This window comes from Hyla sarda, chromosome 4 (assembly GCF_029499605.1).
Source record: "Hyla sarda isolate aHylSar1 chromosome 4, aHylSar1.hap1, whole genome shotgun sequence".
NCBI lineage: Eukaryota > Metazoa > Chordata > Amphibia > Anura > Hylidae > Hyla > Hyla sarda.
Window position 1 is genome coordinate 16,487,914 of NC_079192.1, and position 26,076 is coordinate 16,513,989.

Below are 26,076 nucleotides of genomic sequence, written 5' to 3' on the forward strand. Positions count from 1 at the left end.
TGTACCTGACTGTGACACCGCTGCCTCTCCTGTGCATCTAACGGAGTCTTTCCCCTCGGCTGCTGATCTACTTCTCGGTCTGCCGGGAGACGCTGGTGACTCCACGCGGCCTGCGCAAGTAAGTGCAACACAGGAGGCGCGGCGCACGGAAGCTCTGGGGCGACGTCTGCACTCTCAGAGCTTACAGCCTGCAGTGGGGATCTCACATTCTCCCCTCATGTCCTCTAAATCTCTGAAAGCCCTACTAGTGGAGGGGCAGGGGGAGCCCCCTACCACCCCATCCTATGCTGTGGTTGCCTCCAAGGGTCCCTCCGAAGGAGCTGCAGGGGTGATCGTCATACAGAGGGACACAGCTACCCAGGACCCTGTTTCTCCCACAGTACAGCCTCGCCCCGTGGCCCCGCCGGGAACCACGCCAAGACCGCAAGCCCTGAGCACTGCAGTTACCCCAATGGGCCCCACTTCCACCTCGGCTATTCCCACTGCGTCTCCCCATGGTGAGGAGTCCTGGCAAGTGATCTCTGGCAAGCACGGGCACATAGTCAAACTCTCACATACCCCACCCTCTATGCCAGCTGCACAGGGTAGCCAGCCAACCCCTGCATTAAGCCCTACCCCAGTCCTTGGACCCCCGGCGTGGGATGTCACGGACTGGTCCGCCAATATGGACTCTGATAACTCCCAGTCAGGGAGGGACTCTAATGACTCTTCTGTGGACAGCGATAATCCTGATTACTGGGGGAAGAGCCCCCCTGCAAAGAAGAAGTTATTCAAGACACCCTCAAAGCAAAGACAGAGTAGACGCTGTCATTCAGATTGTTCCTCTTCTGATGACTCCCACACCCCCACAGAGGACTCTGCTCAGGGTTTTCAACCATACCCAGTAAGTGCACCGCTTACCCTTGCGTCTCCATCTCTACCGTCACCTGTGATGGCTCTCCAGGCATTGCAGGACCACCCGGAGTTAAAGGCTTTACTGACCCTGCTGCCTACCAAAAACGACCTGCTTACCTTAGCGTCTGAATTGAAAACAGCTTGGAAACCAGATCTACAGCCAGTCAAAATGGCGGTTTCAGCCATGCAAGTGAAAATACAGTCCTTGGATGACTTTCACTCCTCAGCCTCCTCACAGCTCCAGAAACTACAGGACGCAACTGTTAGTCTGACCCTGCAACAGGCCCAACTGACTGATCACATGGACGATTTAGACAACATGAACAGACGCAATAATATTAGGATTAAAGGTCTACATGAGTCGGTGCTACCTCATTCCCTGCCTGACAACCTGCAAAAGCTCTTCAATGAGGTTCTGAAAAAGCCTCCTGATGACGTGATAGAACTGGACCGAGCGCATAGAGCCCTCAAGGCCAAGAACCCCGATCCTGGGAAGCCGCGAGATGTCATATGCAGAGTACACCACTTCTTGCAGAAAGATGAAATTATGCGCAAGGCACGTGATATTAAAAGTCTTACTTACAATGGGACTCAGATCCAGCTTTACCCAGACCTGTCACTACGAACCCTACGACTCCGGGCTTCCCTCAAGCCGTTACTGCAGCTGCTGCAGAGAGCCCAGATACAATATCGATGGGGATTCCCGTTATCTCTCATGGCGCGACATGGAACGACTCAGTCCACCTTACACAACCCAGGGGACTTGTACAAGGCACCACCACACACCTTACCCCGGAGATACTTGAGGCGTTCAGGCGGTACTATGCAGACCTGTACAATTTACCGGTCTCTAGTCCGTCTCCATCTGTCCCTTCCCTAACTGATTATCTTACGGAGACTGCACTCCCGGGTCTCTCCCATGACGCCAATGAATTGATGGAATGGCCGTTCGCGGCAGATGAATTGGAGGCTGCAATTTCGGCCCTCCCGACAGGCAAGAGTCCGGGCCCAGATGGGTACTCCTCCAAATTCTACAAGTCTTTCAGACAGGAACTCTCCAGTTCTCTGTTAAGTGCTTTCAATGATGTCACAGGAGACTCTCAGCTACCCCAATCTTTTCTTAGCGCTTACATTACAGTTATCCCCAAGGACGGGAAAGATCGGCTCCACTGCTCGAGGTATCGTCCCATCTCACTAATCAATACCGATACTAAACTATTTGCCAAGTTGCTAACCAACAGATTGTCCCCCTATATGTCTTCCCTAGTCCACCCGGATCAAGTGGGCTTCATACGTGGGAGAGAGGCGAGAGATAATACGCTCCGGGCTTTCTCGGTGGTGCATCTCGCTCGCAAATCACATACACTTTTATTCTTGCTCTCTCTAGACGCGGAAAAGGCGTTTGACAGGGTGGACTGGGAATTCTTGCAGGCTTCTTTATTGCAAATGGGATTAGGCCCCATGATGTCCCAGAGAATAGTTGCTTTATATTCAAACCCTAGAGCCCAAGTACGTTTAAACGGCCGGCTGTCTGCACCGCTTAGCATTTGCAACGGAACAAGGCAGGGGTGTCCGTTGTCTCCCCTCCTCTATGTACTCTGCATGGAGCACCTACTAGTGGCCATTCGCCAAAACCCAGACATCAGGAGTCTCTCCATGCCCTCGTGCCACTTTAAGTGTTTGGCGTTCGCAGACGACGTGCTATTGTTTGTTTCCTCCCCGCTCACTATGCTCCCCTCCCTACTGGCCACTCTAAAAAGATTCTCTGATTACAGCAATTATAAACTGAATCCGGCAAAAAGTTAGGCCTTAAATATAACCCTTACCCCCCAGACAGTGGAACTCATTAAATCATCTTACCCCTTTAAGTGGCAGCCTAAGTCCATTAAGTATCTGGGTATCCAGGTTCCGGCAGACACATCCCATGTGTTTAGTATTAATTTCCCCCCTTTCCTGCACACACTGCGCTCGGATCTGGCCAAATGGGAAAGAAAGGATTTCTCGTGGTTGGGTAGGGTCAATATATTTAAAATGAACGCCTTTCCCCGATTGCTTTACCTATTCTCCTGTGTCCCCACACACATTGCCCGCTCTTTCTTTAGGGAGGTTGCGATACTTCAATCTGGCTTTGTGTGGTCCCATAGACACCCGCGGATAGCCAGGGAGACTCTGTATAGACGTAAGGTGAGGGGAGGCTTGGCATTACCGGATTGCTTCTCCTACTACCTCACCGCGGTTCTCTCCAGGGTGCTGGATTGTTTCCACGGTGCAGAACTTAAGCAATGGGTCACCTTGGAACGCTTATCAAGTGGCCTCAACCCCAAATATATGTTGTGGATGCCATCCCTTCCCCCCGCCTTTCATGGCTTATTTACTCTTCCTCCAGTAATACATTCTATACTGAAGTCACATACCTCATACCTTAGACACCTCCGGGTTTACCTACCAGGACACCTACCAGTTTACCTACCCCTGACACCGTTGTTTGGTAATAGTAGAGCAATGGTCAGCACTATCTGAAAAGTGGTGGTGCACGAGGAAAAAAGTACTGTAATATAATAAAGGAGGTCCCAGCACTCACCGATGCAAGCAATTGGTATTTATTGTATATCCAAAGTCACAGGACGCGTTTCGGCACTTAGCCTTCCTCTGCTGTCAACTGGTTCGCTCGCAGGCGCCAGTTATATGCACGAGGAGGCGCCCTAAAATGACGTCACTTCCACTGGCCGGCACGCCAGGAGTGACGTCACGTTGTCATAGTAACATATCAACAAGGCGTCAAAATGTAAACACAGAGCGTTACATGTACAGTGTCAAATAGCAGTGTAATTCATACATAGTAACAAGAAGAACAAGAAGAAAGAGTGCGCCTCTTCCCCTCAGGAGCCACAGCGGGGGAAGAAACATCAGGTAGTAACAGTCATATAACTGTTCACTGCTGGATGGACGCGGTGCGCGCTCCCCCTGCAGGGGGGAGTTGGCGCAGCTAGCCGTCCGAAGACGTATTGCAAAACGCCTATGGCGGTAAGGTACTGTGACCCCAAAAGCCGCTCACGTCTGGCAGTGAACAGTGGCGCAATAAAAACCTGTCATTTAAGGGTGGAGCGCAGCCGCGCATCCAGCCGAAGCTGGTCACCCACTGAGTGACATTCAGGGAGGACCCACCAGAGCATATTTGCTCATGGGACCTGGTCGCAAAAAAGTTATGGTGGTATGATCCCATATCTGAAAAAAGGAGTGCAAAGTAGGTATAATGTCAGACAGATAGCTATTAATTGCAGCATAGCGTCCATATGTCATCCTAGAATAAAAAATCCAACAATCAACTGGTGGTCTGATCCTGGCAATCGGGGAGGTGGGTTGGCTTAGTCTATCCCCTCGGCTGATGGGTATGTTTTCTATATTTAAGTTCGTGTGCCTTCTCAGTATATAACTTGGTCTTCAGTTAGACCATATTGTTTTGCTACAATGTAACTAGGTGACTTTTACTACTTTGTTACGTGCCACAATGTCACCTCGTTATTACTTATTTTTCCCTGTGACCACTCAGTGGAAGTGACGTCATTTTAGGGCGCCTCCTCGTGCATATAACTGGCGCCTGCGAGCGATCCAGTTGACAGCAGAGGAAGGCTAAGATGCGAAATGCGTCCTGTGCCTTTGGATATACAATAAATACCAATTGCTTGCATCGGTGAGTGCTGGGACCTCCTTTATTATATTACCGTTGTTTGGTAACACTGCCTTCCCACCGGCGCTCTCGGCACCCACATTTCTATCATTTACAAGGGAGACCGCCCCACACATGGGTCACATGCTGACTGAAAAGGGAGTAAAGGACCTTGCGGTTATACTCGGCACATCGTCACATACTCTTATGCATAAATTCCAACATGCCCAACTGAAACACTGCTATGCCTCCTCTAGCCAGGACTTACAACTTCACAGTCCCTTGACTACATTTGAAAACTTGTGTGTGGCCTCCTCTCCCATCCCTCACATGATTAGCACCCTGTATGGCCTCATCTTGGACCTTAAGTCACAAGGGACCCCCCCTTTTTGCCGGGCATGGGAGAATGAACTGGGAGTATTGATCCCGGAAGATGTCTGGTACCGGGTTTTTGCCCGGTGCCACAAGTCGTCCATTTCTTGTAGGGCTCAGGAAACCTCCTTTAAGGTCCTTACTAGATGGTATAGGTTCCCTTCGCATCTGGCCAAAATATACCCCACGGTGACGGATACTTGCTGGAGGTGTGGTAGGGCTGGGGGAACTATGTCACATGTGTGGTCTAGCTGCCCATTACTGCTTCCTTACTGGACGAGGGTGTTGGAGGTCACCTCTCAATTAACCTCATTCACTATTACCCACTGTCCACAGACGACCTTACTCTCCATGCTTCCCTACCCAGCCTCCCGTGAATCTCTTAAGCTAGCTCGCTTTCTCCTGATAGCAGCCAGAGCGGTAATCCCGCGTCTCTGGAAATCAACATCCCCCCTGACTTTTTCAGCATGGCTTACTGAGGTATCTCACATTTGCCGTATGGAGGAGCTACTGGCTGACTCCAGACGCCAAATTGACAAGTTTAATTCCATCTGGTCTCCCTGGGTGACGTACATGGAGTCACCTGACTTCTTGACTCAACATCTCATAACATAACACGCACATATGGCCATCCTCCCCCCAAGTGAATACATAGTGCCACCTTCTGCCACTGCTACAGTCAATGTACAGGGTCTCAGCTCTGTTGTCCAGGTAGGTAACCTTTTCGTTTTCTCTACGGTCCTGCATCTCTCCTCATGCTCTTTTCCTCTCCCTGTTCCTCCCCCTCCCTCCTTCCTTCTTTTCTTTCCTTTCCCACTTTATGGTGGGTTTTCCCGACACGCTACCATTTGACGGCCTTTCCTGTGTAGCAGACACACGTTATTGCCAATATAGGCCGCACGTTGGTTTTTAATAGGATCTACAATCGGGGACTTGCCTGCCTTGGTATGTTGCATTGCATTACTGTATGATAACATTGCTTTATGTCATTCATTGGATCCGATGTGTGCTCATGTTATTATGTTGTTGCTTATACCTAAAAATTTTAATAAAAATTTTGAATTGAAAAAAGAAAAAAAAGGCATATAATATGGGTATCCTTTTAATCGTATTGACCCACACAATAAAGAAAACATGTCATTGTTACCGTAAAGTGTACAGCGTGAAAACATAACCTTCCAAAATTTGCTAAATTGCGGTTTTCTTTTCAATTATCCCACATAATTAATTGTTTTTTGTTGCGCCATACATTTTATGGTAAAATAAGTGATGTCATTACAAAGTAAAATTGGTGAGGCAAAACACAAGCCCTCATGTGGGTCTGTGGATGGAAATATAAAAGAGTTATGATTTTCAGAAGGCGAGGAGGAAAAAACGAAAATGCAAAAATAAAATTGGCCTGGTCCTTAATTAAGGGGTTAATACCACATGGATTTTATTTTGTTCTTTACCAATCTAAAATGGATCCATTACAACACAAACAGCCTCCACAAACAGCCTCAACCATGTTTCACCCAGCTTTCCTAGAGACCTACCATGCCCTCTGTATTCCATAGCACTAAGCACTCCTCATCATTATCTTCACTCTTCCCCCCACCATTGGAAAAAAATATTAATGGAACCTCACACATCTGGAAGTTATTATCCACACCCTGAAACAAAGGGCTATCTCTATTTAACATCCCATCAACAGCTACCAAAACTATTGGATGCTCACACGTTGCTGTATATCTGAATGAATGTCTGAACATGGATAATGATGTAGATGGTTGGAGATCTGATTTGCACTCTGAGGCCAAGAAAGACCGTCTTGATGTGTGTATGGGAAACTTAACCTATTTGTATGGAATAACTCAAGTAAAGATCAACAACTCTTACAGATGTTGCCAACAGTCCTTTATGCAGCATTGGAAGATGATACCTTTTCAAAGACAGAAACTGCCCATATAGCAGAGGACCTGAAGCCTGCTAACCTGTTTTGCTAGTGAAAAGCGCAAAACTTTATTTAAATGCTTCTGTAAACTAAGTCCTGTTTGTTATAGAATCTCCTAAGAAGGGGGATCTGTGGGTGAGAGCAGTTTGAAGAGAATTGCATAGCAGTTTTTTGTTATTTTAGGTCACACAGCTATGCCCATCTATAGGGGAGAGGGGAATGAGTGCACTACTCAGCCTCTAGTTTGCTATAACAGCATGTCAGTCTTCCTAGTAAAAGATCATTGTAATGGTCTGACCATAACCGCTGAGTAGTGGATCCGCTGTCCTGTGTGAACTATGACTGAACTGTACCAGGGAGAGGAGTCTAAGGTACCGCTGGTTTTCACCACAGCCTGCCGCAAAGCTTGATGGACTTGCAGCAGCAGGCGGCATCCAGGTCACTCCCCCTGTCACGATCCATCCACACAGGTTGCCCAGATTTAACTTGGCACAGATGATATAGCGTAGTCAGGACAGAGCACAGGTCAGAAGGCAGGCGGCAAAGGAGCAAGGTCAGGTCACAGGCTGGAGGTCAGGAACACTAATATGGCACACACAATGAAACGCTTTCTCTAAGCCACTAAGCACGAAGATCCGCCACCATGATAGGAAGGTGCTGGGCTAATATAGAGTCCGCCCTGCAGGCAACCAATTATGGGCATACTTGCCCTTTAAATCTAGTAATGCCGACTCGCACGTGCCCTAATGAAAGGGGATGCACGCGACATCAAAGTACAGAAGGAGAACGAGTAGGGACAGTGAGTGGTGAGGAGATGCAAGACTGAGACAGGGCTAACGGCCGAACAGAACACCCAGGACACGCGTGCGGACACGTCCTGGGACCGCTAATGTCAGGAAGATGGAGTGCTTAAGGCCAGAATGAAAGGCTGCAGCACTGCCCCTAACAGTCATAATGCTGAAGTGAGGGGTAATTGTTTTTATTTTAGGTTTGAAAAAGGCAAAGTCTCTGTGCCTTATGTCATGGACAACCTAGACATAAAAGCAAAGTCTTTGCTCATGTCTCTAAGAGGGATCCATAGAAAGCCAAGAAGATCTAAGATCAAAGCAACAATCAAAACCTGATGATGAGAAAACATCATAAATAAGTGGAATTTATTACGTTGTCACTGTGTTTCATTGAAAACATAAGTATCCTCTACCTAGCTAGTATATGGCATAAGGCCCAAAAAACAGGTGTATGTATGCTATCGTCCATGTGTATTTTTACTAATACTGGCTGCTGTTTTCTTCAGTCTACATGAAGCCCAAGGTGGGATAAAGTGTTGATGGAAGGACAGATGGCAGAATCCTAAACATCTTTTATCCGGTGCTGTGAGCTTGGGTACAGCGCTAACTGATACATGTTACATCAAGTTGAGGCCAACCCAGCTAACTCAAAAATGTGTTCAGCAGGGACAAGTGGGCAGAGCCCAAGAGATTCGTCAGCCGCCTCCAAAGTACATAAACGTGGGGAGATTCAACATAATGTATCAAGGTCACAGACATGAAGACATGATGCCAAAACACCATTTGCAAATCCGAGTCGCCAAGTGCCTGACAAGCAAGAAAGCCATTACTCTGAGTTAGAGGACCAAATAAACAATTTCAATAACGACATGTTTCCACAAAGTGCCTGACCAAAAAGATTTCTCTCTACAGTGGTCATTCAAATATTTTTGAATGAAATGATGTGATATGAACTGGCGCGTTTACCACTAATACCGTATCAATTAACGCATGTGAAGTTATCTAACGGAAAGGTTTGTGCGTTGGGTGTGTTTCGTAAAAATTGTGATTAATTTTTTCCAAGGTTTCAGCATTTCACCTTAAAGGGGTAATCTAGGGAACTAAACTTATAGCCCATCATTTCCCTTTCACCAACCTATTTATTTGTCTAAAAATCATTCATTAGCTATATAAAGCAGTTTCTCTCTTTCAGCTGTCACTTACATACAGGGAGTAAGAGAATGATGTCATATTCAGATCCTGCTTGTCTTTGTGTAAACCCCTCAATGAGACCAAACCCCCATTCTCCTGGAAGAAAAACACAGTCACACCTCCCCTCCCTCTCCCTGTGTGTCAGCAGAGAATCCCAGTGAAGATTCTCAGTCAAAACTCAGCATATAACACTGCTCTTTTCCTGTTGTAGATCTTATCACTGACTGCTGCCATTCAGAGCTTAGCATGATTTATTGCTGGGGGAAGGAAGGAAAAGACATGTAGTGCGTGCTGCTGACAACAACACAGCATGCACAAAGATAGTGAAAGCAATTGGCTGGTAACCATTACACAGAGCTGCACTGACTTGTGGGAGTCTGGGCTGCAGGAAAAATTATATTATGAAGACAACAGGGGTCACAAAAGCTGCAAAACTACATGGATGACTACAGGGGACACCGTACAAGTATTGTGGTGGCTTTGGGGCATTCTATTTTTTCTTATCTTCCCCGGAGTGTTACACAGGATCATTAGCATCTGTCAACATTCCAAAGGTGAATTGTAACATTACGCTCTAGGCTGCGCCAGGATGTGCATTACATTCTAACACTAATTAGAATCAACAATGATACTTTGTCTCTAAAGTGTCGAAGAGGTATACATTGTTTACCTTACACCTTCAGACTACAAACATGTAACAATTATGGTCTGAAAAGTCTGAGATGCCACCATGAAGTCTACTTAAAGGGGTGCTTCCTGGGAAAACTTTTTTTTTTAAATCAAATGGTGCCAGATTTATTAATTACTTCTATTTAAAAATCTTAATCCTTCTAGTACTTATCAGCTTCTATTTGCTCCACAGGAAGTTATTTTCTATTTGAATTTTATTTTCAGTCTGACCACAGTGCTCTCTGCGGACCCCTCTGTTGATTTTAGGAACTGTGTGGAGCAGGAGAGGTTTGCTATGGGGATTTGCTCTTACTCTGGACAGTTCCTAAAATGAACAGAGGTGTCAGCAGAGAGCAATGTGGTCAGACAGAAAGGAAATTCGAAAAGAAAAGGACTTCATGTGGAGCAAATAGAAGCTGATAAGTACTAGAAGGATTAAGATTTTTAAATAGAAGTAATTTACAAATATGTTTCTGTCTGGCACCAGTTTATTTGAAAAAAAAAAAAAATGTTTTCCACAGGACTACTCCTTTAAGGATTCAGCCCTTTTTTGCAATTCTGACCAGGGGAGTACCCTTTTAATTGCTCTGAAGTGTCATAGTTTGAGTTTGACAAGTTGAAAAGTCTCAAAACAGTTAACCCTTACTGGTAATGAGTCTAGACAGATATTGATGACATAGATTGTAATTTCCATATGTGCACACCCAGTACCAATTCATTGGTTGATTTCAATTCAGGGGAGCATGTGTAACAGATAACAGATTTGGTTTAACCCAGATTTTAAACAGACAAAAGAGGAACAAAATCAGCACTCTCTAGAGAGGTCCACCAATTTGAGAGACCATCATCATAAGAAGTCTACTTGAGTGATCTGGAACAGAGATTCTGAGACCAAAGTAGATCAGGGCCAATCCTTCATCTAGCTAAGTGTTATAAATGTATATTTACCACAATTAAAGGTGTTATCCACCATAAGGTTTAGTACTTACCTGCCAGAACTGGGTATTTCCTGTAGGAATTTGTACTCTAAACTACACATCCCACAGTTTCATGCTTGAAAGTTTGAGATCACTTTCCTTCCTCCCAAACATCAGCCACCCCACCCATTGAAGCACAGTGTTTTCTAACCAGGGGGCCTACAGCTGTTGCAAAATTGAGGCAGGAAAGGCTTCCTCTGATCACCTGACTAGTGATGTCAGGTCTCGACGCACTACAACCTGGGAAATCCCGAGACATGAGTAATTTTGTATGCTGTTAAAAATAAATATGGGGGCAATAATAAAATAAGAATTGTGAGACCACCTTTACAGCCTTTACAGACCCGGTAGCATAGTGAAAAATATTAAATAATTCCTGGAATACCCCTTTAAAAACTTGCTTCAAGTTTTTCCCGAAAAATTATAGTACAACAGGATCATATATCTCTGCTTGCTGTCTTAAATTTCTTACCAAAAGTCAGCTGAGGAAAAATAGTTCCTAATAGGCGGAGTGATACAGATCACCTCCATATTTGAATTTCTAAAATTGGATCTGCCAATTATAAATATCAAAAGGTCCTTTCCCCTCTACCAGAGTAAATGAATTATGTCTGAAGTAACTCAGTATCAGATGATACATCCAAGGGAGAAGTTAAAAGGATTTATTTCCCATGATGCAACGCGTTTCACGGTCACCCGCTTCCTCAGGCATCCTGTTGTTCCTTTTAACTTCTTATTTGGTCTCAGCACTTCCATTGATCCCGCTCTGCTACCTGGAGATTGCTTGTTTTTATCGTGATTCTATTTCAGCGGGACGAAGCTGCGGAGACCCTTTGATGATACGCCCTGTTCCATTGTTGTACTTGGTTGGAGTACAACTTCATGTGGTAAGCACAATTCACACTTAGCGTTACCAACTCACCTTTGTTGTTACACTACGGAGCGCATCCGTTTGTGCTTTTTTATTTCAATATCCAGGGGAGGACTGACACCACCACCAAATAAAGCAAGGGCCCCCAGCAAGACTCCACCCCTTCCCCCACCTCTGTCCCGCCCCTATTCCCACCCAGTATGCATATGAATATTTGCCATGGAAATGAATAGGGGATGCAGTGCGCTTGAGGCTATGGGGTACTTTGAGGGATGGCAATGCCAATTCCCTTAACCACACCGAGGGGAAGATTTATCAAAACTTGTGCAGAGGAAAAGTTGTCCAGTTGCCCATAGCAACCAGTCAAATTGCTTCTCTCATTTTCCGGAGGCCTTTTCAAAAATGAAAGAAATGATCTGATTGGTTGCTATGGGCAACTCAGCAACTTTTCTTCTGGACAGGTTTTGATGAATCTCCCCCCAAGTGCCTTAAAACACAGAACTCCTCCTTTTTGTGCCAAGTTGGGATCTCTCTTTGTGATACCCAGTCCAACTTGGCTCCAGCCTACACTCACCTTTAAAGGGGTACTCCGGTGGAAAACTTTTTTTTTTTATCAACTGGTGCCAGAAAGTTAAACAGATTTGTAAATTACTTCTATTAAAAATTCTTAATCCTTCCAGCACCTATTAGCTGCTGTATACTACAGAGGAAATTCTCTTCTATTTGGTATTTCTTTTCTGTCACGACCACAGTGCTCTCTGCTGACACCTCTGTCCATTTTGGGAAATGTCCAGAGCAGCATTTGTTTGCTATGGGGATTTTCTTCTGCTCTGGACAGTTCCTAAAATGGACAGAGGTGTCAGTAGAGAGCACTGTGGTCGTGACAGAAAAGAAATACCAAATAGAAAATAAATTGTTCTGTAGTATACAGCTGCTAATAAGTACTGAAAGGATTATAACATTTTAATAGAAATAATTTAAATATCTGTTTAACTTTCTGGTACCAGTTGATTTAAAAAAAAAAAAAAAGTTTTTCACAGGAGAGGTGCCTTTCACTGCTCACTACATGATGGCACAGTCAGATATATAACTCATCTCTGACCTCATATAGTGAGCAGTGAAAGGCAGGTAGAAAATAGCAACTAGTCCAAGTCACACACTTTACCTTTTTTGCCTCCTGCTTGAGTGAGGCCTCTTAGATTTATTACAGAAATAGCACAGCAGCACAGAGTATTTCTGGAGGGAACTGTAGTGAGGCAGACTGTCTGAAACACTCTGTGCTGCTGGTTAGCCTACTCTATCTTCTATCTGCCTTTTACCACCCCCTACATGATGGCACAGTCAGAGCTATAAGTTATATTTCACATATAACTAAGTCAGACTGTTCCATCATGTAGGGAGCCGTGTAGGCCACCCACCTGGCCAGCATACCCTGTTTATGTGTCCATGCAGATGCCGACTGAGAAAGCTGGAAGAGATCAGGGCACTTCTTCAGCAGGGCTCTGTACACCGAGGACAAGCGGGGCTCTGTACACCGAAACCAGGCGGGGATCTGTACATCGAGGACAGGCGGGGATTTGTACACCGAGGACAGGCGGGGTTCTGTACACTGAGGAAAAGCAGGGTTCTGTACACTGAGGACAAGCAGGGTTCTGTACACTGAGGATAAGCGGGGTTCTGTACACTGAGGACAGGCGGGGCTCTGTACACTGAAGACAGGCAGGGATCTGTACACCGAGGACAAGCAGGGCTCTGTACACTGAGGACAAGGGGGGCTCTGTACACCGAGGACAGGCGGGGCTCTGTACACCGAGGACAGGCGGGGCTCTGCACACAGTGTACAGAGTTCCGCTTATCCTCAGTGTACAGAGCACCGTTTGTCCTCAGTGTACTGAGCCCCGCTTGTCCTCAGTGTACAGAGCCCCGCTTGTCCTCGGAGGACAAGTGGGGCCCTGTACACTGAGGACAAGCGGGGCCCTGTACACTGAGGACAAGCGGGGCCCTGTACACTGAGGACAAGCGGGGCCCTGTACACTGAGGACAAGCAGGGCCCTGTACACTGAGGACAAGCGGGGCCCTGTACACTGAGGACAAGCGGGGCCCTGTACACTGAGGACAAGCAGGGCCCTGTACACTGAGGACAAGCGGGGCCCTGTACACTGAGGACAAGCAGGACCCTGCACACTGAGGACAAGCCGGGCTCTGTACACTGAGGACAAGCGGGGCCCTGTACACTGAGGACAAGCAGGACCCTGTACACTGAAGACATGCGGGGCTCTGTACACCGAGGACAAGCGGGGCCCTGTACACTGAGGACAAACAGGACCCTGCACACTGAGGACAAGCGGGGCCCTGCACACTGAGGACAAGCGGGGCTCCGTACACTGAGGAAAAGCGGGGTTCCGTACCTGAGGACAAGTGGGCCCTGTGAGAGCAGGTCGGCGGGCGCACAGTGAGCTCCAACGCGGCGCTTAGATGTGAGGTCACGTCACCCCCCACGGTGACGTGACCTCACGCGCCGCAGTGCCATGCTGGAGTTCAAAGTGCATCTCCCAGGCAGCCACTGTGGTTCTCTTTCAGGGCTGCCGTGGCTGTTTGGGAGATGCCAAACAGCAGCCAGCAGCACCATTCTCCGGGTCCGGGTGTGTGCCGGGCAATTAGATAAAAAATAGTTTTTATTTTATGTGGCAGGTGGCGGACAGCGGGCCCTTTCCCCCGTCCGGGCCTTCGGACCAGGGCCGATTGGACTGGCCTGCAGTCCGCCCTTGGATATAGCCATAACTCAAGTAAATCACTTCTTTATGCTTTTATTTCTACTGTATGTAGATTCTAACATAAGGTTATATTACTTTATTTATACCTTGATATACTCAAGTCTAATAGGTATTAATTTAAATATATAATTGTTTTTATTAAGTCATTAATGTTTATTACCTATAACCAAGAAATGTGTATAATTTTATAATAAATATGTATTATTCTATTTTGCATTGCAAACTTACCTCCTTAACCCCTTAAGGACCAAGCCCATTTTCACCTTAAGGACCAGGCCAATTTTATTTTTGGGTTTTTGTTTTTTCCTCCTCGCCTTCTAAAATGCATAACTCCTTTATATTTCCATCTACAGATCCATATAAGGGCTTGTTTTTTGCATGACCAATTTTACTCTGTAATGAAACCTCTCATTTCACCATAAAATATACAGCGAACCCCCAAATACATTTGATAGGGAGGAAATTTAAATGAAAACCACAATTTTGCGCATTTTGGAGGGTTTTGTTTTCACACTATACACTTTACGGTAAAAATGACATGTGTTCTTTATTCTGTTGGTCAGTACAACTAAAATGATACCCATGGCTAGATACTTTTATATTTTTGTACCGCTTACAAAAAATCTAAAACTTTTTGTACAAAATCAGTAATCTAACATAACCTTATTTTGACCACCTATAACATTTTCATTTTTCCATATACAGGGCGGTATGAGGGCTCATTTTTTTCACCGTCATCTGTACTTTTTATCGATATCACATTTGCATATATAAAACATTTAAAATCATTTTTTATTAATTTTTTTAACTAAAATGTGACAAAAAAGCAGCATTTTTGGACTTTTTTAATTTTTAACGTTTACGCCATTCACCGTACGGGACAATTAACATTATATTTTGATAGTATGGACATTTACGCACGTGGCGATACCAAATATGTTGATAAAAAAAATGTTTAAGCTCTTTGGGGGTAAAATGGGAAAAACTGACAATTTTCATTTTTATTGGGGGAGGGGATTTTTCACTTTTTTTTAACTTTTTATTCTTACATTTTTCTACTTTTATTTTACACTTTTTATGTCCCCATAGGGGACTATCTATAGCAATCCTTGAATTGCTAATACTGTTCAGTGCTATGTATGAGACATAGCATTGATCAGTATTATCGGTGATCGCAGACCAGAGCAGAAGAGCCGGGAGATGGCCGGAGCCAGGAGAGGGGACCTCCGGCCGCCACGCTGGATGATCGGATCGCCGCAACAGTGCTGCGGGCAATCCGATCATCCATTCAAAGTACCGCACTGCCGCAAATGTCGTGATCTATATTGATCACGGCATCTGAGGGGTTAATGGCGGACATCGGAGATCGCGGATTTCGGCCATTACTGGCGTGTCCCCGGCTGCTACCAGCAGCCGAAACCTGCCGTGTATGACGCGAGTATCGTTCCGATGCTCGCGGTCATACACAGGACATAAATGTACATCCTGGTGCGGGAAGTCCCGCCAACCAGGACGTACATTTACGCCCGTGGTCGTTAAGGGGTTAACATTAAAGGTGTGGGGACCCCCGTAATCTGTCATTCAGCACCCACCTTTGCGAGCTTTCCGCAGCACTGTAGGCTCTGAGGCTGGAGTATCGTGAAGTCACACGCCACACCCTCAATGCAAGTCTATGGGAGAGGCCGTCATGCCCCCTCCCATAGAGAACCCCTTTAATTTAATCTCATATCCTCAAAAATAACTTAACATATCTGAGAAATAGTCAGCTTAAATGTAAATTGTATCATTTATACTTGTCTGCAATTAATTTGGGCATACTTTTGATAATTTTATAATTTTCACAATTTAATTTTTTTATATGATTTGTTATGACCATATTTCTTGATTCATAATTAAGTTATGATATGCCGTTAAAATTACCGACTTTTGGACACCTGTTTACAAGAAGGACTTGACTGAATTGGAGAGAGTGCAGAGGAGGGCCACAAAGAAAATATTGGTATGGGAGAATTACAGGACCAAGAGGGTAAACATGACAAGGGGGCATCCTCTACTGCCAAGAGGAAAGAAGGTTTCACCATCATCACAGACAGGGAATCTTTACTGTAAGAGCAGTGAGACTATGGAACTCTGCCACATGATGTTGTGATGTCTGACTCAAACAAGTTCAACGGGGTTTTGGATGTTTTTCTGGAAAAATATAACATTACAGGTTATGGATACTAGATTTATGGTGATAGAACTTTGATCCGGGACTTATTCTGATGCCATGTTGGGGTCGAGAAGGAATTTTTCCTCTGTCATGGAAAAAATTGGCTTCAACCTCCTCTCAATCAACACAGTAGGGTTTTAGATTGAACTCAATAGACTCTTGTCTTTTTTTTAACCTCACAAACTATGTTACTATTAAATTTAGGCCATATTTAAAATAATAAAAAATTATATAAGTAATTTTCTAGGATGATTCCAGAATAATAAGATAATTTTTTTTAGCTATTCTAAGCATTGTATACATTATATTTCTGAAGGTTTATTCTTTATATTATCTGCTTTCTTTATCCTTATTCCTCATTGTGAGATATTCTTTGGAATTCATCTCTGGTCTGAACAGTAAAATGAAACATTTGGGAAAAAACATACAAATCAACAATGCCCAACTAGATGCCAGGATGGCGAATACCTCCATGGCGACTGTATATTTACCCTGGGCACTGAGATAGGCTGGAATAAAAGATATCCAAACACACAGAAAGGCCAACATACTAAATGTTATAAACTGGGCTTCATTAAAACTGTCTGGAAGTTTTCTTGCCAAGAAGGCCACTATAAAACTAATAGTAGCCAGAAGAAATAGATAGCCCAGCATGGCCCAGAAGGCGATGGGTGACCCATTATTACAGTCAACTATAATAAGTTCTGGTTTATCTTCAGTGTTGTATTGTGGGAATGGAGGAGCCACTGATATCCAAGTGATACACAATAATAATTGTAGAAGGACGCAGATAGAAATGATTGAGTAGGAGACTCTTAGGTTGGTCCATTTTCTTAGACTGCTCCCAGGTCTTGTGGCCATGAAAGCAAAAACCACCATGATCGTCTTGGCCAATATACATGCAACACAGAGAGTGAATACCAGACCAAAAGACACCTGACGTAGAAGACATTTATCAGGATCAGGGTAACCAATAAATCCTAAGGAGCAGAAGAAGCAGAGACTGAGGGACATGAGTAGAAGACAACTTAGGGAGTAATTGCTGGCTTTCACAAGTGGAGTGCTCCTGCGACTGAAAAAAAGCCTTAAAATAAGAGCAGGAAATATCGAAGACATTATACTGATAGCAGCTAAGCTGGCTCCTAATATATCTTCATAAGACAGGCACTCTGTGGGTTTAGGAAGGCATCTGGATTTTTCAGGGTTTGGCCATTGGTCCCATGGACATCTGAAGCAGTTCAAGGAATCTAAAATAAAAAAATAACATATTGTTTGTAGGGACTTATGATATTTTTTGTGGTACAGTGTATTCAGTGATATACATTAGGAGGATTTCTTGACATGCCTCCAATGGATTTATCCAACATATGGCACTGCAAAGACGTTAAGTGTCATACAGCATCCATTGGTGCTCATATTAAAAAAAAACGTAGACAAGTTTTTATTGGATGTATCTGCATGGAAAAGCCCAGGTAAAGAAAATCTGTCATTTGAATTACCGCACTAACCTATTGGTATAGGCTTATTGTGCCAGTGATACTGGTGAAAAAAATACTTACCACTCCCTGATCCGTGCTTTCATTACACTGATATTTTTTTTTATATGTTAATCAGGAGCTTGGTGCACAGGGAGCGATTCCAAGTCGCAATTGCACCATGAGGTCTGTCTTCAATCTTCAGAGGAAGCGCTTCCTCCCCTGTGCTGAGGCTCATAAACTGCAGAAAGGAGCTCCACTCTACAGCATAAAACCTCTCATATGCATTGAAATATCTTTTGAGAGAAGAGAGATTTCACTTCATACCAGCTGCGCAGGCGGAGGAGAGGCAAAGTAAAGTGCAGTAAATCCCTCGAGCACCAAACTCCTGATTAGCATCTGAAGAAAATAGAAGAATATCGGTAGAACAAAAACACGGATCAGGGACATGTAAGTATCATTTTCGTCAGTATCACCTGCACTACAAGCCTTTACCAATAGATTAGTACGTGTGATACTGAAGACAGATTCTCTTTGCTATGATATACAGAAAAAAAGTGTAGCCCCATGATGGAGGCCAAAAGGACACTATTTTGGCCAATTTTGTTGAGGTCAGCTTGGGTACATTTAGAAAGAAGTAGGAAGGATACAATGATCTGAATCACAAAATGAAGAAAGACGTCATTGAATCATAGAAATTACAGGACTGAGGAAACAAATATTTAGTACATATTGATTTATTCAGCATCGAGTAGGAGGGCCACATGAGTAATTACAGGCACATACATGCCTTGGAATGCTATCAATCAAGTTATTATGGTTGTCTGAGGAATGTTCTGCACATAAGTGCGCAAATCATCAAGATCTGCTGCCGGCCACTCTCTTTGCAATTGCTGACCAATAATGTCCCAGATGTGCTCTATGGAAGAAAAGTTCAAAAGTGCTGATGGCTAACATTATGCTACCTGGTATTGTCAAGTTGAAAAATGTCTCCTGAGACACTTCAGGGATATGGCCTTAACTAAATCAATGGAACGCCAAGCTGTTAGTGTACCAAAATTATGCCACCCCATACCATAATCCTAGAAATAGGACATTCCCTCTTAAAGGCCTCTTCGTGGCATTGTCCATGTGGCCTGCAGAGCAATATCCAGCTATTGTTGCATCCAAAACAAAAAAGGTACTAATTGCTAAAGAGCATAGACCTCCATTTCAGTCTCCATTGTCATCTTGCTCTAAGCCATGATAGCTTTTAGGAGCCAAGGCATGATGTCAAAGGAACTCCTATAGAAAGACATTAGGCTCGCAGCCCAATGTTGTGTAAGCACCTTCTAATGGTTTGTGTAGAGACTGTTTGATGCCCTAGACTCAGCGTGTAACTTAAACTTTCACTTGCACAGAATGGATCACTATACTCTTCCAATCGGATCATCCGTCTGTGCAGACTTTTACCTCTGTGCACCTCTCGCTTTACATAATAATTTACATTATACCAAATACAAGTACCATGTCAAAACCAGAGCTACATATTCCATGAAGAACAGGAGGACAAATATTTATTCTAAAATGCAAATGAAATAGACCACACAAAATCAACTAAAAAATTTGTGCCAAAAAACAATGTCAGTTAAAAACATTTAAAAACATGACATTGCATGGGACCGCCTTGACGGCATGACGCGTTAGCCATCTCTCCGCCCTCTCCCCCTCACCTCTCCTCCCGATGTTTGGGCGGGCCCCTGGGACCGATGGACTCCGGGCTTGATGGGCACTTGAGGCGTGTGGCCGCCCTGACTGTGTGCTGCGGCTTCCACGGGCCGGATCCCTTTGGAGATGCCTGGAGTGCCCTTCTTTGCCAGGATGATGGGTGCCGGGGGCTTTCCGGTCTCTCGCGAGACTGGTGGTGATGTCTTGAGACTCGAGACTACGCTGGGTTGTGCGTCGGTCACGTGATGGTGAGTGTCTCACGTGTCCGTGCACAGCGTTTGGCGCACTTGCCTCCGGACGGACTGCCGCGCTGGAGTGGGCGCTCGCAGGGAGAGACTCTGGACTGAGGTAGGACACCTTGGAATGCATTGTGTTGCCACATATGTTATCGTTCCCCCCCCCCTTTTCCTGGACTTGCACCGGGTCTGCTGGATGGACGGTCCCTGCGCTTGACATGTGGGGTGAATGGAGGCCGCCATTGTTGGTATTGGGAGGGGGGCAGGGTCTACCCTGGAAACTCTGTGGAGTGCATTTGGGGGGGGGCATTGGGTGGCAGACAGGAGACCCCCTCTTGAAGTTACTTTTGTTGTCCCCCCCTCCTTGCCTCACTTTTACTCAGGGTGGCTTAAATGCCCCTCCACTTGGTTTTCAGGTTGACTCAGGCTGCACCTGTACAGGCTCCAGAGGACCGTTGGCTACGTGGAAGTTACATCAGGATATGTGAGTGTGTATTTTATTATGTTGATGCTCTGACCTCCTGGATATCTGGGAAACGGAAGACTAAAGGGAACTATGAGGCACACTTACAGTCCATTTTCTGCCCCCCTCCTCTGATTTTGCTTTCCCTTTTGTACTCTCTGGCTTTATTCTAGCGTGGAGTGGCTTTTTGGGATATGGCACCAAAAAGAAATCCGGCTAATAGTCCCCTTAAGGATAAAGAAAAATCATGTACGGGAAAGTTGGACAAGTTGTGGTCCTCCCCATCTGTTACTAATAAAAATAAAGGTCCCTCTCCTTCAGTCAATAGGACTCAAGATATGAAGTGCTGGCTCGGGAGGAGGGAGAGAGTGAGAGGGAGAAGGAGAGAGTGAGAGGGAGAAGCAGCCTAATGAACAGATCTTACAGAACATACTTGCGGAGCTACAGCAGTGCAATCTGGGACTTAAAGATTTAGCTACTCAGCTGAGGACTGTATCCACTGAAGTGTCATTTATTCCGGATGACCTTAATAAAATCAGAGAGAGGGTGATGGCAATAGAAAAAGATGTTCCCGAAACTAAAACCAAAGTCGACCTGGTTAAATTAACAACGGATAAACTCTGTGAGGAGAACAATGATGGAAGGGGGGTTGGGGGGTTTAGGGGTGGGTGGGTACTCCGCCGATGCATTTTCAGATGTTTTTTTTCTCTCATTATATAGATGATAAGGATTTGTTCCTGGAATGTGAGGGGAATGTCGGACAAGATGAAGAGATGTGCTATTTTTGATCAAATTTCCCATTCACTCCCGGCAGTTGTAGCCCTCCTTGAAACCCACTTGACGCACGAAACTAAATCTAAAGTTGCTAGACGCTGGGCGGGTAAGGAATTTCACGCAGTGTACTCAAACTATTTGGCCGGGGTATCTGTCTATGTACATAGATCTATTACTTGTGAGATTATTGCTAAGGAGATAGATTTTAGCAAATATTTTTTTACATGGTCTTTTTGATCAGGTAGAATTGATTTTGGCTTTTCTGTATATTCCCCTGCCATTCTCATTGGAGGTTTTTGTTGAGTTGCTCCGATTTCTCCAGTCTTGGTCTGGCGTCCCACTTGTTGTTGCAGGGGACATAAATGCAGTTGTTGACCCCACAAGAGATAGGGTGGGCAGGACATCTACGACACCAAATAGGACTATGCTTAGTAAATTTCTGGAGGAAGTAGGTTGGCTGGACCTATGGAGGGCTCTGTATGGGGATTACACTAAATATACATGTTTTAGTACCTCTTACCAAGCAGCCTTTCATATTGATTTATTTTTAGGTAATAGAGAGGTGAGGGATAGAGTTAAAAAGATTCCATGCTATCCCTGCTCTATCGCTGATCATACCCCAATGGTCTTGTATTTGGAGACCGGGAAAGGTAGGGAACCCAAATTGTCTCTAAGAATTAACTCCCACTGGCATACAGCCCTTGGGAAGGATGAATTCTTGGAGGAAGAAATTAAGGTCTTTTGGTTAATAAATAAGAACTCGGACGATATTGGAGTAGTTTGGGATGCGTTTAAAGCTTTTTTTTAGAGGACTGCTGGTCTTTGAAATTAATAAGAAAAAAAAGTTTTTTAGGGAAAGAGAGGAGGCGTTAACTAACTTAGTTAGGGAAGCAGAAAATGAATTCTTTACACTTAAAACCACTGCTAATTTGAATAAATTAAAAGGGGCCCAAGGGATCCTGGCTATGTGGCAAAGGGAGAAAGCGCAGAATACGGTATTCTTTGCAGGCCAAAGGTATTTTTGTGAGGGAGGAAAGCTGAACGCCATGTTAGCCCGCTTACTTAAGTCCCAGGGTTCTAGCCAGATTAGTGGATCTATATATGATAATAATGGGGATTTGGTGAACGAGCCTGCGAAGGTAGTGGAGGTGTTTGAGCAGGCCTTCAAGAAAATATATGCCTCGGAAATTCATGTGGGGGAGTCTGACTGTAAGTGCTTCCTTGAACAGGCTAACTTACCAAGAATAACGCCTCAGGAGAGCTTGGAGTTGGACTCTCCCATAGAATTAAGTGAGGTGAGAGCAGTTATTCTCTCCTCTCCAGTTAAATCAGCCCCGGGACCAGATGGATTGCCCTTTGGTATTTATAGAAAATTTGTCAATGTACTGGCCCCTATAATCTTAGATATAATTAATAAATCCTGTAAGGGGGGGACACTCCCTAAATCCATGTTAGAAGCTCACATTTTACTAATCCCAAAAAAGAATAAATTTTTTTTATTTGCTGAGTCATATAGACCAATATCTTTACTGAACTCTGATGCGAAGATCTTTGCTAAGATCTTGGCGAGGAGATTCAGTCGCATTATTGGAAATTTAGTTAATAAGGATCAATCTGGTTTTATTCCGCAGAGAAGCTTATTTACCAATATTCAAAGGACATATGAGAATATTCAAAGGGGTGAGGGTAGGCTCCACTCCATCCTGTCTTTGGATGCCACAAAGGTGTTTGACAGGGTGGAGTGGAGCTTTCTGTGGGAAGTATTGAGGACAGTCGGGGTTGGGGAAAGATTTATAGCTCAGATTAAACTATTATACCTATCCCCGTCCGCTAGAATTATATGTGGTAAATATTTATCTAGAGGTTTTGTACTAGGTAGAGGGACTCGCCAGGGTTGCCCCGTCACCCCTCCTTTTCGCATTGTATATAGAGCCCCTGGCTAACTTGATTCGATCTCTATCTACAGTAGAGGGATTAAGATTATATGGCGAGGAACATAGACTTTCGTTATATGCGGATGACCTCCTTCTCTTCGTACAGGACCCAAGAGTGGCTTTGCCAGAAATTATAGAATTATTTGCAAATTTCGGAAAATATGCAGGGTTGGAGATTTACTGGCTGAAATAATATATTATGCCTATCGGGTTTAGTTTGGGGGTAGGGGATGTACCACTAAGAATAGTGAATGAGGAACAGAGTTTGGAATAATTGGGAGTTAAGATTACAGTCAAGCCGCAAAAATTTATGGAAGTTAATCTAAACCCCCTAGTTAAGAAAATGGAGAAAAGGATGCAGGTATGGGGGAAACTCCCACTCTCTATGGCTGATATGGTAGCCCTGATAAAAATGATAACTTTGCCCCAGCTTCTTTTTCTGTTAAATTCGTCTCCAGTCTGTATTCCAGAATTTTGGTTCGATCAATTCAGTAGGAAGTTAAATCGTTTTATTTGGGGGAGGAAAAGGCCGAGATTGAAATATGAGGTGTTGTGTGCAAAATCTGGGGAGGGGGGCTGCGCGGCCCCAAACTTCAAATTACCTGGCCCGTATAGTTAAGCTTATTTTGGATAAGGACAATTGCTTGTGCTTACAACACTGTAGGTTTGTCACGCTCCGGCTGGCAGAAGGTGGATATTCTGTGCCAGAGAGGGATTGGCGTGGACCGTGCTGGTGGACCGGTTCTAAGTTGCTACTGGTATTCACCAGAGCCCGCCGCAAAGCGGGATGGTCTTGCAGCGGCGGTAGCAACCAGGTCGTATCCACCAGCAACGGCTCAACCTCTCTGACTGCTGAAGATAGACGCGGTACAAGGGAGTAGACAAGAGCAAGGTCGGACGTAGCAGAAGGTCGGGGCAGGCAGCAAGGATCGTAGTCAGGGGCAACGGCAGGAGGTCTGGAACACAGGCTAGGAACACACAAGGAAACGCTTTCACTGGCACAATGGCAACAAGATCCGGCGAGGGAGTGCAGGGGAAGTGAGGTATAAATAGGGAGTGCACAGGTGAACACACTAATTAAGCCAACTGCGCCAATCAGTGGCGCAGTGGCCCTTTAAATTGCAGAGACCCGGCGCGCGCGCGCCCTAAGGAGCGGGGCCGCGCGCGCCGGGACAAGACCGACGGAGAGCGAGTCAGGTACGGGAGCCGGGATGCGCATCGCGAGCGGGCGCCTCCCGCATCGCGAATCGCATCCCGGCTGGGAGAGGTATCGCAGCGCACCCGGTCAGCAGGTCTGACAGGGGCGCTGCAATTGCGAGGATGTTGCGAGCGCTCCGGGGAGGAGCGGGGACCCGGAGCGCTCGGCGTAACAGTACCCCCCCCCCTTGGGTCTCCCCCTCTTCTTGGAGCCTGAGAACCTGAGGACAAGACTTTTGTCTAGGATGTTGACCTCAGGTTCCCAGGATCTCTCTTCTGGGCCACAGCCCTCCCAATCCACCAAGAAATTTTTTTTTCCTCTGACCGTCTTGGAGGCCAGAATCTCCTTCACGGAGAAGACGTCAGAAGAACCGGAAACAGGAGTGGGAGAAACAAGTTTGGGAGAGAAGCGGTTAATGATGAGTGGTTTAAGGAGAGAGACATGGAAGGCATTGGGAATACGAAGAGAGGGAGGAAGAAGGAGTTTGTAAGAGACAGGATTAATCTGGCACAAGACTTTGAAAGGACCAAGATAGCGTGGTCCCAGTTTGTAACTGGGGACACGAAAGCGGACATATTTAGCGGAGAGCCATACCTTGTCTCCGGGAGCAAAAATGGGGGGAGTTCTTCTTTTCTTATCGGCAAACCTTTTCATGCGGGATGAAGCCTGTAAAAGAGAATTTTGGGTCTCTTTCCATATGGTGGAAAGATCACGAGTCACTTCATCCACAGCGGGCAAACCGGAGGGCAAGGGAGTAGGGAGGGGGGGAAGAGGGTGACGGCCGTACACCACGAAAAATGGGGACTTAGCAGAAGATTCTGAGACTCTGAAGTTGTATGAGAATTCGGCCCATGGTAGAAGATCTGCCCAGTCATCCTGGCGGGAGGAAACAAAATGCCGTAAATAGTCACCCAGGACCTGGTTAATTCTTTCTACTTGCCCATTGGATTGGGGATGATAAGAAGAAGAGAAGTTTAATTTAATCTTGAGCTGTTTACAGAGGGCCCTCCAGAATTTAGACACGAATTGGACGCCTCTATCCGAGATGATCTGCGTGGGCAAACCGTGAAGACGAAAAATGTGTACAAAAAATTGTTTTGCCAACTGAGGCGCTGAAGGAAGACCAGGAAGAGGAATAAAATGTGCCATCTTGGAAAATCGATCAACGACCACCCAAACAACAGTGTTGCCACGGGATGGGGGTAAGTCTGTAATAAAGTCCATACCAATCAGTGACCAAGGCTGTTCGGGGACAGGCAGAGGATGAAGGAGACCAGCAGGCTTCTGGCGAGGAGTCTTATCCCGGGCACAGACAGTACAGGCCCGCACAAAATCAACAACATCCGTCTCCAGAGTCGGCCACCAATAGAAACGAGAGATGAGTTGCAAGGATTTTTTGATGCCCGCATGGCCTGCGAGGTGGGAGGAGTGTCCCCATTTGAGAATCCCGAGACGTTGGCGTGGAGAAACGAAGGTCTTCCCTGGAGGAGTTTGCCTGATGGAGGCTGGAGAAGTGGAGATCAGACAGTCAGGAGGAATGATGTGTTGCGGAGAGACCTCTACTTCCGAGGCATCCGAGGAACGAGAGAGGGCATCGGCCCTAATGTTCTTGTCGGCAGGGCGAAAATGAATTTCAAAGTTAAAACGGGCAAAGAACAACGACCACCTGGCCTGGCGAGGGTTCAGCCGTTGGGCAGACTGGAGATAGGAGAGATTCTTGTGATCGGTGTATATGATAACTGGAAATTTTGATCCCTCCAGCAGATGCCTCCATTCCTCAAGCGCCAATTTAATGGCCAGTAGTTCTCGATCCCCGATGGAGTAGTTTCTCTCCGCCGGAGAGAAGGTCCTAGAAAAAAAACCACAAGTAACAGCATGCCCGGAAGAATTTTTTTGTAGAAGGACAGCTCCAGCTCCCACTGAGGAGGCATCTACCTCCAA

The 26,076-nt window shown here is 45.4% G+C and overlaps 1 protein-coding gene across 1 annotated transcript in view; it reads right to left on the reverse strand.

Moving 5' to 3' along the window:
- Positions 1-16,678: 16,678 nt before the first annotated feature.
- Positions 16,679-26,076, reverse strand: part of LOC130367287 (extracellular calcium-sensing receptor-like) — a 55,777-nt gene continuing 46,379 nt past the window's right edge. Inside the window, exon 7 of the mRNA XM_056569692.1 lies at positions 16,679-17,595. Within this exon, the coding sequence (XP_056425667.1) occupies positions 16,679-17,595 (917 nt within the window). The remainder of the gene's footprint in view (positions 17,596-26,076) is intronic.